This window comes from Meleagris gallopavo, chromosome 1 (assembly GCF_905368555.1).
Source record: "Meleagris gallopavo chromosome 1, MGAL_WU_HG_1.1, whole genome shotgun sequence".
Classification (NCBI taxonomy): domain Eukaryota; kingdom Metazoa; phylum Chordata; class Aves; order Galliformes; family Phasianidae; genus Meleagris; species Meleagris gallopavo.
The window spans coordinates 90,862,667-90,879,666 of NC_139404.1; the positions used below are offsets into that span (position 1 = coordinate 90,862,667).

At 47.9% G+C, this 17,000-nt stretch overlaps 2 protein-coding genes across 3 annotated transcripts in view; one reads left to right on the forward strand and one right to left on the reverse strand.

Annotated features, from left to right (window-relative positions):
• The window catches only part of IGSF3 (immunoglobulin superfamily member 3), a 77,733-nt gene extending 71,907 nt beyond the window's left edge, over positions 1–5,826 (forward strand). For both annotated transcript variants that reach the window (XM_085240539.1, XM_085240548.1), the window contains 2 exons: positions 2,105–2,539; positions 2,797–5,826. In XM_085240539.1, the coding sequence (XP_085096665.1) occupies positions 2,105–2,539; positions 2,797–3,047 (686 nt within the window). In that variant the 3' untranslated portion in view covers positions 3,048–5,826. The remainder of the gene's footprint in view (positions 1–2,104; positions 2,540–2,796) is intronic.
• Positions 5,827–6,187: 361 nt separating this feature from the next.
• ADPRH (ADP-ribosylarginine hydrolase) lies at positions 6,188–16,727 on the reverse strand. Its single transcript, XM_003202833.5, has 4 exons — positions 16,543–16,727; positions 14,933–15,279; positions 8,260–8,620; positions 6,188–7,443 (listed from the first exon to the last, which is right to left on the reverse strand). Exons 1-4 carry the CDS (start codon positions 16,596–16,598, stop codon positions 7,050–7,052), a joined length of 1,158 nt encoding a protein of 385 aa, XP_003202881.3. The 5' UTR covers positions 16,599–16,727; the 3' UTR covers positions 6,188–7,049.
• Positions 16,728–17,000: the final 273 nt, after the last annotated feature.

Sequence of the window (17,000 nt, forward strand, 5' to 3'; positions counted from 1 at the left end):
CCAGTTCTGTCAGTTTTAATAATAGATAACAAGAGGCAAGGACAATTTGCCTTGGGAAATACGGATTCTCTAGCTTTGAGGCAAGTGACTCCATATTAAATGCCTGTTTGAAAGGAAGGCTGTAGGTCCAACAAAAGTTGTAGTCCTGACTCGCTGGGTACCTTCCAGCTTTTAAGAAAAAAACATGCTTTGCAAGTATCTTTTGGTGCTGTATGCTTGCACGTTTCAGCACGGTGTCAACCATGTAGCTCTGCTACAGAGCTGGCAAAAGAGTACAGTTCTGGGAAGGTTTTTGCTATAGTTCCTTGCAGAGAAGATTTATGCTGCAGTGCAGGAGTTGTCTCAGGGGACAGCCCAGCTTTTGTTCACGAAGTCCTTGCTCTCAAAGCTTCTCTGTGTGAGATGGCTTCAGCAGAGGGTCCCCAGAGCCCCTGGGCAGTCCCTGTACCTTGTGTGCCTGCACAGTGTGAGTGGAGCTCCTCAGTCAGGCTAAATATAGCCAGACTTAGTGGACGAGGGACTGAGTATGGGGGGAAATCCTTTAGACTCTTTCTGAATTGTGGGAAGATGTGGAGTGGGAAGAAGATGATGCGTTGGGGGTGCACTAATTCAAGATATATAGATATGTATAAAGTGTTTTGTTGTTGTTTGTTTTTCCTTCATGGCAGGCGATACCTAAAAAATGACTGAATTTAAAAATAGATAGCTTGTGACTCACGTCTCATTAGTGAGGATCTCTATACTCATTTTCCAGTACCATAGTTGTGAGCAAAGAGAAAAAAAAAAGCCTCTCGGCATCTTCAGAGTGCAATTCTCTTTCTGTTTAACTTGCTGAGATGGGGGAGGCTGTTTGTTTTGACAAGCCATTTCCTTCCCTTCTTCCTTTTTACCTCAGAAGTCCAAGAAATCTCAAGGCTTACCTCATTCCTGTAGGAATCTCCTGAGGAAGACGGGAGCTGAAAACGCTCATGCTGCCTACAGCCTTAACAGCTCTGGCCTTAATGACAATTTTCCACAGGGAAAACTTACAGAACAGATGCCATTGTGCAAAGCCCATTCTCCTTCTCCTTGGGGATGGCACCCACAGCCTGCAGACCTCACTCTGGAGCACAGCAGTACCTGGTGCCCTCTCCCACAGGGTCCTCTCCCTCCCAGCTACCTGCAAGAGTAGCCTTGCTGTCAGTGCTAGAGGAGAAATGGGCCTCTCCTCAGCAAGCTGCTGCCTTGCCCTTTGTGCTGAACTCGTGCATTAGAAAGGGCTTTTAATCTTTAAATGAAAGCTTAGATCTGGGCTGATTGTGATCCCCGGAGTATGTGTTCCCTGGCAGGATGACTAAATCAGATGTTAATTGCTCCTGAAGTCAGCCTTTAATCAACTCATCTTAGTTCTGGCCACTGTATCTCAGTTAGCTAAGAACATCTCTTTAGCCTTGCAGCAAGAAAAAAAACCAGAAACGTTTGGAAGCGTCCTTGCTGTTTTTGTTCTGCGGTCATTTCTGCAGGGAGGCCTGTTAACTAATTAACTTCCCAACTCAGTGGAAAAAAAAAATCTGTCCTCACGCACATTAGACATACTGATTTTTCAAGTCCTTTCAGCAATTTCGGGCATGCTAAGAGTGGAGTGAAATACACTTTGCTCTGGCAGCTGAGCAGTTGTGATTACTCCTCAGTGCCCGCTGGTACCTCCCGGCACATCCTTTAGTGTGTCTGTGTGAGCTGCAGCAACACAGGGCTGTCAGTCAGGTAGCTCCAGTTTGGCTGTGGGCCAGGCAGAGCACAGCGAGGTGAGGATGCTGCTTCTGTGGGGTTGGCTGCACGGGTGCTTGTGGGACTTGGCAAATGTTGTCAAGCTTTTGGGGTTTTGCCTGAGTTGCACCGGCACTGCAACTGGTGGTTTTCAAGAGAAGGGTAGATGTGGCACTGAGGGACATGGTTTGTGGGCATGGTGGGAATGGGCTGATGGTTGGCCTGGGTGATCTTAGTGGTCGTTTCTGACCTTAATGATTCTGTGATTCTGACCTTGATTACGTGTTTGTGCTGAGAAAGGATGGCTTTGCAGACAGCGTTTTGCTCCACGCTCACCTTTCCTCTTTCATTATCTCAGAGCCCACCTTGCAGGTGGATACAGCCACTGCCAACCTCACAGTGCAGGAGAAGGAGTCCTTCCAGCTGGACTGCAGCATTCTATCCCGCTCCAGCCCCGAGTCTCACTTTGCAGTGACGTGGTACAACCTCCGAGCCAAAGACGTGGGTGGCCGTGCTGAAGAGGAAGAGAAGGAAGAAGAGGAGGAGAAGGACGTGGTGCTGAGCGTGGGCCTTGACACCATCTTCAGCTCCGGGACAGGTCGCTGGCAGGACCGCCTGTGCTTCCAGCGGCTCTCAGCAGTGCTCTTCCGCCTGACGGTGCTGCAGGCCAGTGGTACTGACACGGGCAACTACTCGTGCCGTGTGGAGGAGTGGCTGGCAGACCCCAGCGGCGTGTGGTACCGGCTGGCTGAGGAGGAGTCAGGCACAGTTGCTGTTCACGTGCAGGATGCAGGTGAGAAGAGCAGATGTCCCCAAGCATCCCATACTTTCTCTAGGGAGTTCTCTAGCACTCATGAAACTCTTAGCAGGAGATAAACCTGAAACATGGCCTTTCTTCTGGTGCTCCGTTTTCCAGTACTGATGTCTTTCTCATAGCACAATCTCCTGAATTGATATAGATTAATAAGCGTTTGGTTTTATGTTTCTGAAAGTTTGTAGGGTATTGCATTGCAGAGAAAGTGTAAAATGTGACATTCTTCATCTTTTCAGGTTCCACCCTGCAGTCTGTCATCTGCTCCAATGACGCCCTCTTCTACTTTGTCTTCTTCTACCCATTCCCCATCTTCGGCATCTTGATCATCACCATCCTCCTGGTGCGGTTCAAGAGTCGGAACTCCAGCAAGAATTCGGAGGGCAAAAACGGGGTTCCCTTGCTGTGGATCAAAGAGCCGCACCTCAACTACTCACCCACTTGCCTAGAGCCACCGGTGCTCAGCATCCACCCAGGAACCATAGACTAAAGGGGCAGAGGCTCTCAGGGGGACATGCAGAGAGAGAGGCAGAGGCACACCAGGAACCCTGAGGAAGAGTGGTTCTTGTTGTTCTTGTTTCAGTTGTTTCAGCATCTGTGCTCCGATGCAGCAGCTGAGCTCTGTGGAGTGCACAGCCAGAGTGGATGGGAAGGTCTAAGGCTTCTTCCAGCACATGTGGGAATGCACCCAGCCACTGAGACAGACCAGAGGTCTGTACGTTTGCTGTACATAGTGGATATTCCTCTTGTTAATTTTTGATGCCATCAGTTGTTGTCCTTTGGGACGTTACTTTTTTGTCGTTGTTTCTGTTTAGTCTCCCAAAGAACTGTAGGCTTTCCCTCTCTCCACGGAGCAAGGAGTTCCCAGGGTGCTTTTGGTCCTGGGACCATCTCTATGGAGGTTAATGTGTCTGTTTACCAAAACAGACCTTGTTTTTCCTCCTGATAGTCTGTGCCATGGTGAAGAAGGTCTTTTTGCCAAGGTGTGCTGAGCCAGTTACTCCCTCTTTGACGTCAGATAAAGCCAGGACCACGTCCTGATGGGCAGGTTGGGGTATTAGAAAATCCATCTCAAAACTGGCTTTGTCCTCATCATCTTTGTGCCTCCACATTACTGTTCCAGAGAAGGCAATACTGTTCTAGGAGGCAGCAGTTCACCTTTTGGGAGCATTTCCTGGTATTGGAGAACCTGAATGCTCAGTGCACTCACAATCGGAACAAAAGCAGTTTTGTTTATATCCAGGAACTGAATGAGGGGATGGAAGGAAGATACCTGAAAGCTCTGACTTTGTTGGTTGCCAAGGGAGTCCTCTTACGGTCCAGCATACCAGAGATTGGCTTCTCCGTGTCTCCATGCTGCCACCTCTGACAAGACAGCTCCCCTCTGTGCCCTGCTTGCCTGGGATGGGTGGCTGGATCCAGTCTCTGAAGGCTTCAACTTGACCAAAGTAGTGATGACTAAAGAAAGGGGGAAAGAGAAAGTACAAGAAGTTGGATTCCCAGTCCCTGGGTGGCTCAGCCAAAGAACCCAGTCGCAGCCACACAGCGAGGACATGCAGGTAACCTCGTGTCACCAGGATTTCCTGCACCTTGCACTTCTTCCCAGTGTGAGTTTGGATTGAATAAGGGGCCTGCGGCACATCTGTGCCCCCATGTCCCTCTGGGTTGAGAGAAATCTCCCATGTGTGTGTCTGTGTATGCCATCTCCAGGACTTCAGGAGGAGAAACCATTTCACCATAAGCCCTCTCTCCTGGCAAAGTCATCTGCTTTTGTTGTGCACAACCTCTGTGACAGGAAATGCTGTTCTTTCTGTGAAAGATATGGCTCTCACAAAGCAAACCGGGGCTCTCTCCACATGGGGCACCTGTGTTCGAGTACCCCATATTGCCAAGTACCCCTGCTGTGTCCTGTGGAGGAAACCGCCTCCTCCCCGATACACCCTAAGCATTTTGTCTGGCGGAAGAAAGTGTTTGCCAAAAATGGCCTTTTGTTGTCTTCCTTGATGTCTTCCTGGCAAATCCAGCCATTTCTTTTTTGCAGCATGGCTGAAACCAACTGGGGCAGATGGGTGCAACGACAAGACCCCCTGCCTCGTCTGAGAGAGGTGCCATGCCTACAGCTGCTGTCCTCTTCAGGAGAGTCAGACAGCTCTTCGAGAAGAGAAAGGAACTTCAGGAGATGCTCTGTAGCAGTCATGGGTTGATCCCCGATGCCTTGATATTTTGGATGTGGTGGAGCCTCGGGTGGGAGATCTGCACAGCATATTCTCTAGAAGATGAGCTACAAGAGGAGCTTGCATCTTCCCGCATGGATGCAGACAGTCCCATTCCAGTGATGGGGGAGCCCGCCAGACCTTTGATGTCGACCACCTCTACTCCTTCTCAAGAATGGTATTTGGTTCTTCTGCTGAGAAGCCCAAATTTCACTCATCCCTCTGCAAAGTCTCTCTCCTTGAGACATAATTGCTTACTGGCCCCATATGCATAATTATGCATAATATCACAGTTCTATATATATATACATATATATATATATATATATATACATACCACGCACCCACGCACTTGTCTTCCCTTTCTGGATAAGAAGTCTGCAAAGAGAGGAGTGGGATGAAAAGCAAATGGAACTGAAGAACCACGACACGAACAACAGCAGCTGCAGCCCATGGGTATTGTTTCATAAATGTAGTGTCTCTTGTACATACTGCTTCAGGGCAGGAACTGCAATTCATTTCAGCTTTAAAGGAAAAAGAGAAAGTCATCAGGAGCTCTTCTTCCAGCGCATGCGCTGCATCTGAACCGAGCTTCTCCGCCCAGCCTGCTGCCCCAACAGCACTGCCCAGACAGGGCTCTGGTGGAGGGCTTTCCCCTGCCCCCTCCCCACGGCCAAAACTGGTCCCTCCCCAGTCCAGCAGCTCTTGCACAGAGCCCAGGCTTTGCCAGGAAGCAGCGCCTGTGATGGTCCAGAAAGTACCTTGCCTATGACGTTTCTTCATTGTTCTGGCAGTGTGTTGCCCAGTCTCAGACATCTCTGTTTTTATAGGCGAACTCTAATGAGTTTCAACATTAAGCTTTTCAGACCACTCTCTCTGCTGTAACTTTCTGTTATGAAGCCAAGATGAAAGAGAGATAGCTTATCCATGCATGATGTCGGAAAAATGTTTGGGATTTTTTTTTTAAAGAACAAAAAAACCTTTGTACTATGTTGCACTAAAACATGTTTTATACAACACACCCGAGAACTGTAGTAAACTGTGTTGAAATTGTGATTCATACTGCTGCTGGTGTTTGTCTGATCTGGGCTTTCATTGCACCTTTATGCACAGTCTCTGCATAACGGTGTGCTGAATTCCGGAGCCAACTCCCCCTGTTGGGCAGCCTTTCCCTCCAGCCTTGTTCTCCACTGCAATAACTCCATCCTCCCCAGCAGTGCTTCACTACTCATCCAGGTGGAGCCTGTGGGCAGCGTGCCCCCTCTGGCTCTCCCAGCATACTCCCCCTTCCCATCCCCTCCTTCATCCCATCGTGGAAAATAGCATTTAACAGAACATTCCAGGGCGATGTATTGAATGGATCACGGTGTTTTTGAAATTGCTCTTGAAATAATAAGTATTTTACTGTGCAATAGTCTGGATTTGAAGAAACATTTTTTAATGGAATAATACATGATAAGTGGTAAGCAAATCACCATTAACACAGATAATCATCTCTGTACGCAGATAAGTATAATTGACTACAGAAGCTACTGAAGTTAATGTAAAATGTTCTCCTTATACCCACCCTTATCTTCCATACAGGTGTGGTCAGTAGGGCTTACGTCCCCTGTTAACTGAACTGAGTGTGATACATTCCTACACATAGAGCTAAAGTGCCATGAAGCTGCACAGTGCACTTGAGATGCAGCAGCAGAGTTTCTGTTTCTTTCTACACTCATACAAAACAAACAAAAAAAAATGCAATCTGCTGAAATAATCACGTAAAAAAGCTTTCTTGTTCCTGAGGCAACTGGCTGTTTGCTCCTTCCCCTAGCGGGCTGAGGCAATATTTGTTGTGATCACTATGGAGAGGAGGAGAGCTTTTAGAGCTGGTGACAGTTCTCACTGGCAGTACACTACAAGGTAATGAGCTTGTATTAGCCATTGCTGGTTTACTGCAAAGCATCTCTGCCAGCCCTATAGTCAGGCATGAGAATTCCTGATACTCTCCAGCATGCTTAGAGTGGCAGGACCCTGTTTTGGGGCAGCTTGTGTGCATTTTGCTGCCTGTCCAGCTGCTGGAGCATTGCTGGCAGCGCTGCAGTGGGTGCTCCTCCTCTGCTTGAGACTCAACCACTGTGCAGAGGAGGAGGGAATTCTCAGCTCAGCTGCTTGCAGGTTGGGTACACTGCTGCATGCTCCCATCAACCCCCCACCAAGCCCTCACATGGTCTCCCTGCTGAAGCGAACACACTGACAGAAAATGCAAGCCTCATCCAGGCCTGCCCTCAAGTACATTAAGCCTGGGAAATATGGTATAACTCCTCGGCCACCTGCTCCAGGCGCTCCCTGTACTCCAGGTCAGCATACAGGGAGGAGGCGATACCACGGAAGCCGTGCATGGCCCCCCACCAGCAAGCTGCAATGGCAGCGGTGGAGTCACTGTCTCCCCCATGGAAGAAAGCACGGTAAGCCAGCTCTGTCCAGGAGTCCCCTGCACCCAGCAGTGCATCGTAGGCAATCATGGGGGCATCGTGCCCACTGCTGCCCCCCCAGCCACTGTAGCTGAGGGAGGTGTAAAAAGAATCCCTCTCTTCCACACCGTACTTGGAGGGGAAGGTGGGTGCCGAGACCCCGTCCAAGATGCCTCTCTCTTTCAGGTACGCTTTCCATTGCTCTTCAAAGTAAGACCTAGAATCACAGAATCATTACAGTTGGGAAAGATCACTGAAATCGCCCAGTCCAACCACCAGACCATCCCCACCATGCCCACTAGCCATGTCCCTCAGTGCCATAACGGTTCTTGAACACCTCCAGGGACTGTGAGTCTCCCACCTCCCTGGGCAACCTGTGCCACTGCCTCTTTCTGAGATGTTTCCTAATTTCCAACCTGAACCTACAGTAAGAGGAGTCCTGCTGCCAAATCATACAGCCTGGCTGCCTGAAAACATGCTACCAAAAGAGCCTGGAGCGGCAGCTCAGCATCATGGCAGGCATCACCCGTTGTTGGAAAGGACAGGATTTACAGTAAGAGGCACTGAGATTTCCCCTCTCTTCAGCCACATGGGTGAAGGCAGCCTAGCACCTGCCGCTGTCACCTCAAAGGATTCAAAGGCTCAGACCGAGAACTGAGTCATCCATAAGATTCAGAGTGCCTCTGTGCAGAGCTACACTGGGTGCACGTCCCCATTTGGTTACCACTTTCAGACTGAGCTCAGCCCCATGCCTGGTTCTGTTCCCCAGCCCTGCTTCTCATCTTTCATCAGATCATGGCTGAGATGAAAAGCCTGGCTGCCTTATATTGGGTCCAAAAAACGCTATGTGACACTAAACCTGCCATTTGTATGCTAGATGTATTTTTCCCAAGCCCATCGGATCCCATGGCAGGGATGCGCTGCTCTAAGAGTCCACCATGACATGACTCCTCAAGCTTAGGTACGAACGGAGCTCGCCCTCCTGTGCTCTAGGTTCACTTTGGTCCCCATGGAACCCATCCCTGCAACTCACCAGTGCTTCATGTTCTCCTCCACGAAGGAACCAGCGCCGTGCACGTAGGCCTTGGCACTCGGCAGCACATCCAGCAGCTGCTTCCCCCAGGCCAGGGGCGGCACGCCATTCACCGCCAGTGCAGTGAACAGAGCGGAGGCCAGAGAGCCCAGGTAGCCGGTGGGGTTGTGGTGAGTCATCCGGCCGCTCTCAATACTGACTTTCACCAACGTGTCCAGCTCAGCAGCACGGTGGAAACGCAGCCCGATGCACATGGAGCGCATGGCAGCACCGCAGCCACCCCCCTTGAGGCTGAAGGGAGCCTTCCAAGTGTCTGGTCTCCTCGGGTCCAGTTTCAGTGCGTTGTCCATACATGTTTCACCTGGGCAGGAAGAGAGAGCCAGTGCCGGTAACATGTCCCTCTGCACTGGAGCACAGTGCTTGCTGGTGCTGCATGCAAGGCGGTCTCCCAGGGACCATAATTTGGTGTAAGGGATTCAGGCTTCCCTGAGAAAACAGCTGCTGTCTCCTGCCGGAAATTGCCAGCACACCCTTGGTATTCATTCCCAGGGAGAGCCAATCGTTCTGGTTTGTGAAAATAATTAAAAAGCTCAGGGAGGTAAAAAACAATCCCCTGCTGATTTATGTGTGTAACTGTTACTGTTAATATTTGTATTTCATGTTTCTTGATAGCATCTATAAAGCACACGTACTGTCTATGCTAAGTATCTTACGCACACACAGATCTAGACACCTAGATGGACATTAACAGAAAGGAAATTTGGAGGGCCATCAATCAGATCACATCGATCCCAACTCACTGCAAGAATGAGTACCTCTCCTTTTTTCCTGATAGCTGTTCAACTCTTACACAGGAGCCGTTAATAACAGAGGGAGCCACCAGGCTGCCCAGGAATCCTTCCCAGTGCCTCGGCCACTAGGAAACGTTCTCTGCAAGAAATCCTGATCTCCCTCAGTGCATTTTTGCTTTGTCAGAAAGTGATAAATTAAGTACTTGCCTCATGGCAACGGCTTTGCCGTTTTTCTCCTAAATTAGCTGAAGACCAACTGCAGTTGCTCTCTGAGCAGAGCCACTAGCAGCTAACTGTGCGGAGACTGCAAAAGGTGCGGTGAGCGCAGCCCAGCAGCACTGCCCAGCAGGCAGAGGATTCTGCACGGGTGAGCGCTCAGACCCAAAGGGCCACACGTACCATACATATCCCCATAGACCTGCCCACCCTGAACTGTTCTCCCCAGCTTGAGTCCATGAGTGCTTTCGGGCTTCTTTAACATCCTACGGTAATCAGAGCTACAGTTTTGTTATGCAAAGTATTTCACAGAATTGTAGGTGTTGGAAGTGATCTCTGGAGATCATCTAAGCCAGCCGCCATTTAATAGTTTTCTTAAATTCCCTTCTAATTTTTAGATTATAGAAGTGGTGACTGTCCATTCTCCACTCTATTCAAGCCTGTGAACACTTTGTCCCTGCTCCTCAGCTCTCTCCTGCTCCAGGCAGACCCTCTGGCCCAACCGCAGCCCAGCTCTGCATCTCCTCTGGTGGGATGGCACACGCTGACTTCTCTCTGCCCACCCTCATCCCTTTTCTATTTCTGCTATTCACTTTTCAAAGCAATGGCTCTGCTGCTTCCTGCTGCAGCTTTGGTAGCACGTTAGTTAGCCCAACACATCGATAGGTAAAGCCACCTGTGCAAACATGTCCAAATTTTAGTATGCATGCTTCAGCCAGGAAATAAGATGGGAGTGCTAAGCATTCGGCTTGCATGCATGGAAAGGCAAACAGGTTTCAAATATCACGTTATTTTTTATTCTCTTTTGCCTTGCCCTTTTTACTTAGTTTTCTCTTCTGGACAGCTCTAAAATATTTCTCCTCCAGCAGATAATAAAGTCGTGAGCAGATTTCGGGTACTTTCATTTAACTTTTTTAGTATGTCAGACAACAGCAAAGCTGGATTTGAAAGGCTGGGGTTCTCCCATCATTTTGTTCCTCGTGCTCACTTAGAAAGCTGAACTAAGTGGGAGAGAGCACGAAGAAGCTTGCTCAAGAAACTTCACGTTACGGGAGGCATTTCTGCTATCTCTGGTGCAGTTTGACCTCCGTGGCCTGGGACCTTGCTAGTCACAGTGAGACACTGCACTACATACTCTGCAGAAAAGTTTGCTTCTTTACTTGCACACATAAGCTTGGCAGTAGGACTTGGTATATGGCAGTCTATTTTACAGCTCCCTTGTAATCAAAATACGTCCAAATCCAAGCACAGTTCTAAGATTGCCTCCCAGCCATGTGCTAGCAATAAATCACAGTTGGCTGCTGTCAGGAATAAGGTCACATGGATGATTTCACGGTCCTGATCTGAGTGTCTGTAGCATCCTTCTTTTTTCTGACAGAGCCGCTGCATTATAGGCATATTAGATCGGTGTGGGATGCAGCTCTCTGTGCTTGCTCACTCTGAATGGTTGTTTCAAACTGAAAATGTAGCTTCACCCTGTTGCTTTCAGACTGTTCATCCAGCCAGCCTATCAGTTGAAATGAACTTTGAGAATGGGAACAGCCTATGCAAGGGTTCCCCATAGAAAAAAAAACAGGTTGCCGATCAGCGCAGCCCACGCTGTCAGGCTACTTTCATTCTCATGAATTCCCCACAGCATGACCCAGGCACAAACCGGTGCTGCAATTTCACCAGCCTCAGCCCTAGTGTGCCTACATGCCAGCCTCTGGCGTGATGCTTGTGTCACACACTGCCCAGTAAATGAGCCCTGCTGCTTTTGCTCAGCCCAGCCCCAAAACCTGGCTCTGCCCAGATGTTCTTGATGCATCCTTCAAGGCTGGCTTGGATGTGGCCTTGGGCATCTGATCCACTGGGTAATATCCCTGCCCATGGCAGGGAGTTGGAGCTGAGTGAGCTTTAAGGTCTCTTCCAACCCAAACCATTCTGTGATTCTGTGACTCGGCCTGCAGGAGATTTACAGAGGGAAAACTGCAGGGCCACACTTCTTGGTTGGAGGAAGTAGTGGGCATGGTGGGACTGGGTTCTGGCAAAACTGATCTAACTGAACAGTTACGAGGTTCCTTCTACGATGTCTCAAAGTAGGCATACATTCAAGCCTCTAAATAAGCTTTCTATGGAAGGGATTAGTTCAGTGCTGGCTGCTCCGCATCAAAACTGTTAAGAGTGATAGCAGTATAATTTCCAACTTCATTAGGATTAACTAAAAATTGAAGCATTTTTAAAATCTATATATACTATGTTTATACACGTATAAGAAGACCTCAGAAGATTGCATTGGACAAAACCACTATTTTTAAAAAAGCTGTGCCAATCATCCTATCTATGTGTCCTTAGTTAGATGGACCTCTTGGTGAGGAGAGAGCGCAAAGGAACCAGGGCAGCTTAAAATCAAGATCTGCCCAACAACAGGAAAAAGAACTTCGCAATCCTGTTGAAACTGCAAGGAAAACATTTTGTCAGAGCATGTTTTGGCAGGTTGAGAGCAGGCAACAAAACAGTGCAGAGAAGAAGCGAGACTGTTCTTTCATTAGCTGCAACGAAAGGAAAATGAGGAAGATGACAAGGCTTAAGCTGTTTTGCAATAACAAGCAAACAGTTACTTGCACAATATACATATTACTTTAGGACATCACCACTAATATCCTGCAAACGAAAAAAGTAGAAGAAAGCAATGTACAACAGCTAGGGCTCCCGAGATTTAAGTAGAACTGTAAATTACTGTGCTTTTAAACAGTTAACATGTTAAATCATTGGAAAAGTGATGATGGGAGACTGAGCTGAAATCATGTTCTTGGACCTTCTGAAAACCAGATTTTGGAGGAACTGCTGTGAGAGTCTCTGAAACCAGAAACTCTGGAAGCCTACTAAATTCTGGTTAGGAATTCCTTTCACTAACAGTGAGAACCGAAAAGCGACCTGAGGAGGGAACTGTTCCAAGGGAAGAAGAAATAGAAGCAAAAAGTCTGTGAAGAAAGCTGGACTGAGAAAGTTGCATGTACAACTAGATGGTATTTCTGGAATAGAATAATATCATAGAATCACAGAATCATAGAATGCCCTAGGTTGAAAAGGACCATAATGATCTAGGGTCGCCAACCACTAGACCAGCTGCCCAGAGCCACAATAGGCTTTCGTTCCATTTATCTAGACTCTTACATGAGGACAGACGGTAACGGTTGTTTAGGAATTGTCAGTACATACAACAAAGGTGGGTTGAAACAACCGTGTAGCCATAGGTAGGAGACTTAGAAACAGAGTGAAAGGTAACAGTTTTGAAGAAGAAGGTTTACTGGAGAGCTGTGCAGGCCGTGTAGTTATATCATGAAAAAAGAAATATGATTGGGGCTGTGGCACGTCACAAAAAGCCATAATGGATGTAGGGATTAACTTGGCATTGAATTAAGACAATGAGATAGACGACCTTTGTCTCTGCTGTGACTGGCTGATGACTAATAAAGTTGTGGGAATCCCTTTATTATCATAGGTTTTGGTTTTCAGATCTGGATTCCCTTGCGTAGGTGAGCAATGTGACTTTCCCCCACCATTCTGGGGGAATCTCCTCTCTATTGGGTGAAAATTGCAACAGCAAATTTCCATTCTCAACCTTAAAAGCTGCAATTCCCCAGTGAGCATTCAATTTGTCCAGAAAAGCATCATCTCAGGTTATACTCTCAGTTACAATCTATTCTGAATTGCCGTAAGAAGTTACTGACAGGCAACTTCTATTGTTAGGACTTATCATTATGTCATGGAGACCCTGAACTGCAGACAGCTTTTCAGGATACGAATTAGGCATTCCCTTTAGTAGTATGTTAGTGAGCATTAAACAGCTTGGTGTTAGATTTCAGCTTTCAGAGGCCAAGACCAGCCCAATCCTTCCCTGCAGTTGCAGCAGGAGCACTCCTGAATGCTTTTGCAAGAGCATTTTCAACAGACTTCCATTTTTTCCATAGTTTCCTTCCACTCCAAAATGCTTTGATGTCAGTGTCCATGGACACAGTTCCCACTAACTAAACTGCACATCTTTATTTAGCCAGCCAACCCGGTCTTTCCTTCTTACTCCAATTAGTTGCCATAGCTAATTTATTTTGAAATCTTTCATTTTCATATGAGAACAGCTCATGGGCGCAGATACCCACCTAAGGACTGCAGCAGGCATGCTGTAAACCTTAGCCATTAATTACTAACATTTCAGTTTTAGACTCTTTGCAGCTCGGGTTCTCGTCACCAAACTTAGATAGCAGAGACAGAATTAGCTTCCGGTAGTTGTCTCACTGCCAGCTGTGGTTGCTCCATCTTGGCAGACCCCATCAGCTAGGGGACCTACAAGACGTTCGTTTGCCAAAACAGCAGTGATTCTGTTGAAATTTTAACCTGCTGATGGCTGCTATCCTGGCAAGCATCATTACCCCCTCTTAAATATTTTATTTGTTAAGCTGCTCTGACAACAGAGATTATCCATCTTCAGAATGCTGATATTTGCATCCTTTATGAGAGGGTTGGAGGTGGCCATGGAAAGGTATGCAGAATAAATTCCTGCTTGAATTTCTTATCTGGCTTACCATAGAAATGCACAGCTCTGTCACTCTAGGCTCAGTGACCCTAAAAGAATAACGCAGGGTATTTTCCCAGGAAATCTTTAATGTCAAGCTAGAACATTCATAATATATTTAGGCCTTTCCAAATAGGCAAGTCTGAAACCTATTTCTTTTCACTGTATAAACTCTGCATTACATCACAGCATTTGAGTGTTTGCTAGGCAGTTTGTGCTGCCTGAAGTAGCCAAAACTAGCCCAGCTTCAATTGCTCATATTTCATTCAAGTATCTGGATTAAGCTGGGCCATCTGCACAGAAAAAGATAGGGTTGGTCAGCAGGCCTGGGTGAACCAGGAATGACAGGAATATATTGCATGCAGCTTGGCCCCTGCAGTCTGTCCACTTATCTTTCCCCAAGCTGTCGGACCCTGCCCATCTCTGCTGCTTGTGGGCTGAACTTGGAACACCGCGTTTACATTCTGTTTCTGCAGAAACAGAGCCTGGAGCTACGTGGCTCAGAAAAGATAATTGTGACCTGACTGTTCAGCTGCAGAAAGTGGACATGCATAGCTAGCCAAAAGTGGGCTTTAGGCTTAATAAACTTAATTATTCCAAGCAAGGATTTCTGCACTTTTAAATATATTTTATGTGCAATTTATAGCATTTATTACCAGAAATTCTATATTAACTCTCTGTTAAACATGTGCTGCCTTAAGATGGCTCATTCTACATGGCTGAAATCATGCTTTTCCTTCAAGAATGTAGGAAAAGACATATTCCCAGTGCAAAACCTATCATTCCTCCCCTGAGCTCAAGACGAGGCCTGAAACACCTGTAAGAATGTCTTATAGATGTGGGCAAAATGTTGTCTTTCATCTAGTTCTGAGAAGCCCAAGCCACTTCAGCCTGCCTTTTTTCTATTCCCTCAGTTCCTCCTGAATCTGGTAGCGTAGAAAACTTTTGGTTGTGCGTGAAATACAACCAATGCAATCAATAGACAAAAGCAGAACCTTAAAGTGAGAAGCATGACCAGCCTTGACTCCAAGCTGCAGAAAAGTGAGAGATGTTAGCCACAAGGAGAGAGAAAGCAGAGGGCAGACCCGCCAAGGCAACACAATGGAGAGATAACCTGGAGCTCTGTTGTCCATGTCATTCATGCACTCCCTGTAGTTCTTTGCAATCAGGGAATAGAGATGTGTTAAATCTGGATTCTTTCCAGCAGCTACCAGGGCTTCGGCCGTGGCCAGGTGCATCACTGTGTCGTCGCTGACCCTCCAGCCTTTGATGCTGAAGTTGCCAAGTCCCCCCATGGCAGCCAGCTCCCTGTGGATGGCCGGGCCACTTTTCAGGAACTCCCATTTTGCGTTGTAATAGCCCAGCGTGTCCCCCAGTGCGCTCAGCACCATTGAAGCCACATAGTTTTCCATCGATATAGGACACAGTTTTTGCCCCGGGACTGCTTCAATGTAGAAAGCACTACAAAGAAAAGGAAGAAAAAAAAAAAAAAAAAGAGAGGAAGATAATGAAAAATAAAATTCTTTCTCATTTTAGTACAACTACTAAACATCTAACATTCAGCAACCTGGACACCTGGCCCAGCACCTAAAGGAGTATATGCCTTCAAAGCACACTGTGGATATTGGCAGGCACGTGCAATGTGCAGGCATGTGTTGGTAAGCCTGTGTGGGGCCAGCAGGGAGAAGGAGGGGATTGTCTCCCTCTATTCTGCCCTTCTAAGGCCCCATTTGGAGTACCGAGTCCAAAACTAGAGCCCTTGTGCAGGAAGGATGTGGAGCTGTTGAAGTGGATGACCACAAGGATGATCAGAGGACTGGAGTACCTCTCCTATGAAGGCTAAGGGAGCTGGACTTGTTTAACTTGGAGAAGGCTTCCCAGAGACTTCATTGCAGCCTTCCAGTACTTGAAGGGAGCTTACAAGCGGGAAGGAGGCTGACTTTTTACATCATTTGATAGTGATGGGACAAGGGGGACTGGCTTCAAACTAAAAGAAAGGTTAGATGTTAGGAAGAAGTTCTTTACTCAGAGGCATTGACACAGGCTGCAAAGAGAAGCTGTGGATGCCCCATACCTGGAGGTTCTTAAGGCCAGGTTGGATGGGGCCCTGGGCAGCCTGAGCTGGTGGGGGGCAGCCCTGCCCATGGCAGGGGTTGGGGCTGGGTGATCTTTAATGTCCCCTCCAACCTAAGGCATTCTATGATTCTATGAACATGTGGATAATAAATGCACCTCCTTTTAATGTTTTGCCAAAAGTAGCTCGCAGGAGTCAGGAGATCAGAACAGGCTCCCAATGACTTTCATACCACAAAGATAACTTGAGAGTGAGCCCCACATTTACATAAGAGTGAGTCTGTCTACCCTTCAGCAACATGGGGCAGGGCAAAATGGGCAGAGAGGGGCTCTGACTAACACTAAGCACATACCCAGAGGCTGGCTATGGAAGTGTGCATTGATATTGGCAGTCAGGCACCTGAGTGGGTATTGTAAACAACATTTCCCTTCCAGCCAAAACACTTTAAGCCTGCTGCTTTTTACTTCTGCCTTCATTATGGCTAAAGAACCCATTAGTCTCCCTTCATCACTTGACTCAGGAAAAACGCCGAAAGAAAAACCACAAACGCAGCAAATATCTGAATTATTAATCATCATTTGAGACTTGCTGGGAGAGAGCTGGCTACTTCCTGCCAACCAGCTTTGCTGCTACTCATCAACACTACTTACAGGACCAGGATGGTGACTACAGGATGCCGGTACTTTGCACTGCCTCGCTCAATCATTGACAGGGTACCAGCTGATGTTACCAGCCCCTTCCCCGGGCCAGTGCAGATCTCCCGGCAGCTGACAAAGTCTCAAGAATGGCAGCGGAGGTGGAGGCGGCGAGAGCATGCGTCACTGCGCTGCGACAGCCCAGCCCAAAAAGAGGGGGAGGAGGGCCGGAGGCCTGCGCTGGCAGCACGGAGCTGGAGCTCTCAGCCCCCACAGCCGCCCTTGAGTGAAAGAAATCATAGCGGCCATGGCCCCAAAGCACAGAGAAAGGTGGAGTCTGCCCCAGCAGCAAGGTGGTAGCCGAAGGGAACACCTATCCTCTCTGACTCCACCGACCCCACCACGCTTCACACCCATGGCCCCCCCAGCCACACTGCTCCACTGCTTACATGCTACAGCCTGGCTACTCCTGT

Bases quoted from the DNA above. Each gene is read 5' to 3' on its own strand.
- ADPRH (XM_003202833.5), bottom strand. From the start codon at position 16,598: ATGATTGAGCGAGGCAGTGCAAAGTACCGGCATCCTGTAGTCACCATC. The intron at 8,621-14,932 runs GTTATCTCTCCA...CTTCCTGCCCAG, and splicing joins CATGGACAACAGAGCTCCAG to GTGAAACATGTATGGACAAC. The intron at 7,444-8,259 runs GTGAGTTGCAGG...CTGTGATTCTAG, and splicing joins GAGGAGAACATGAAGCACTG to GTCTTACTTTGAAGAGCAAT.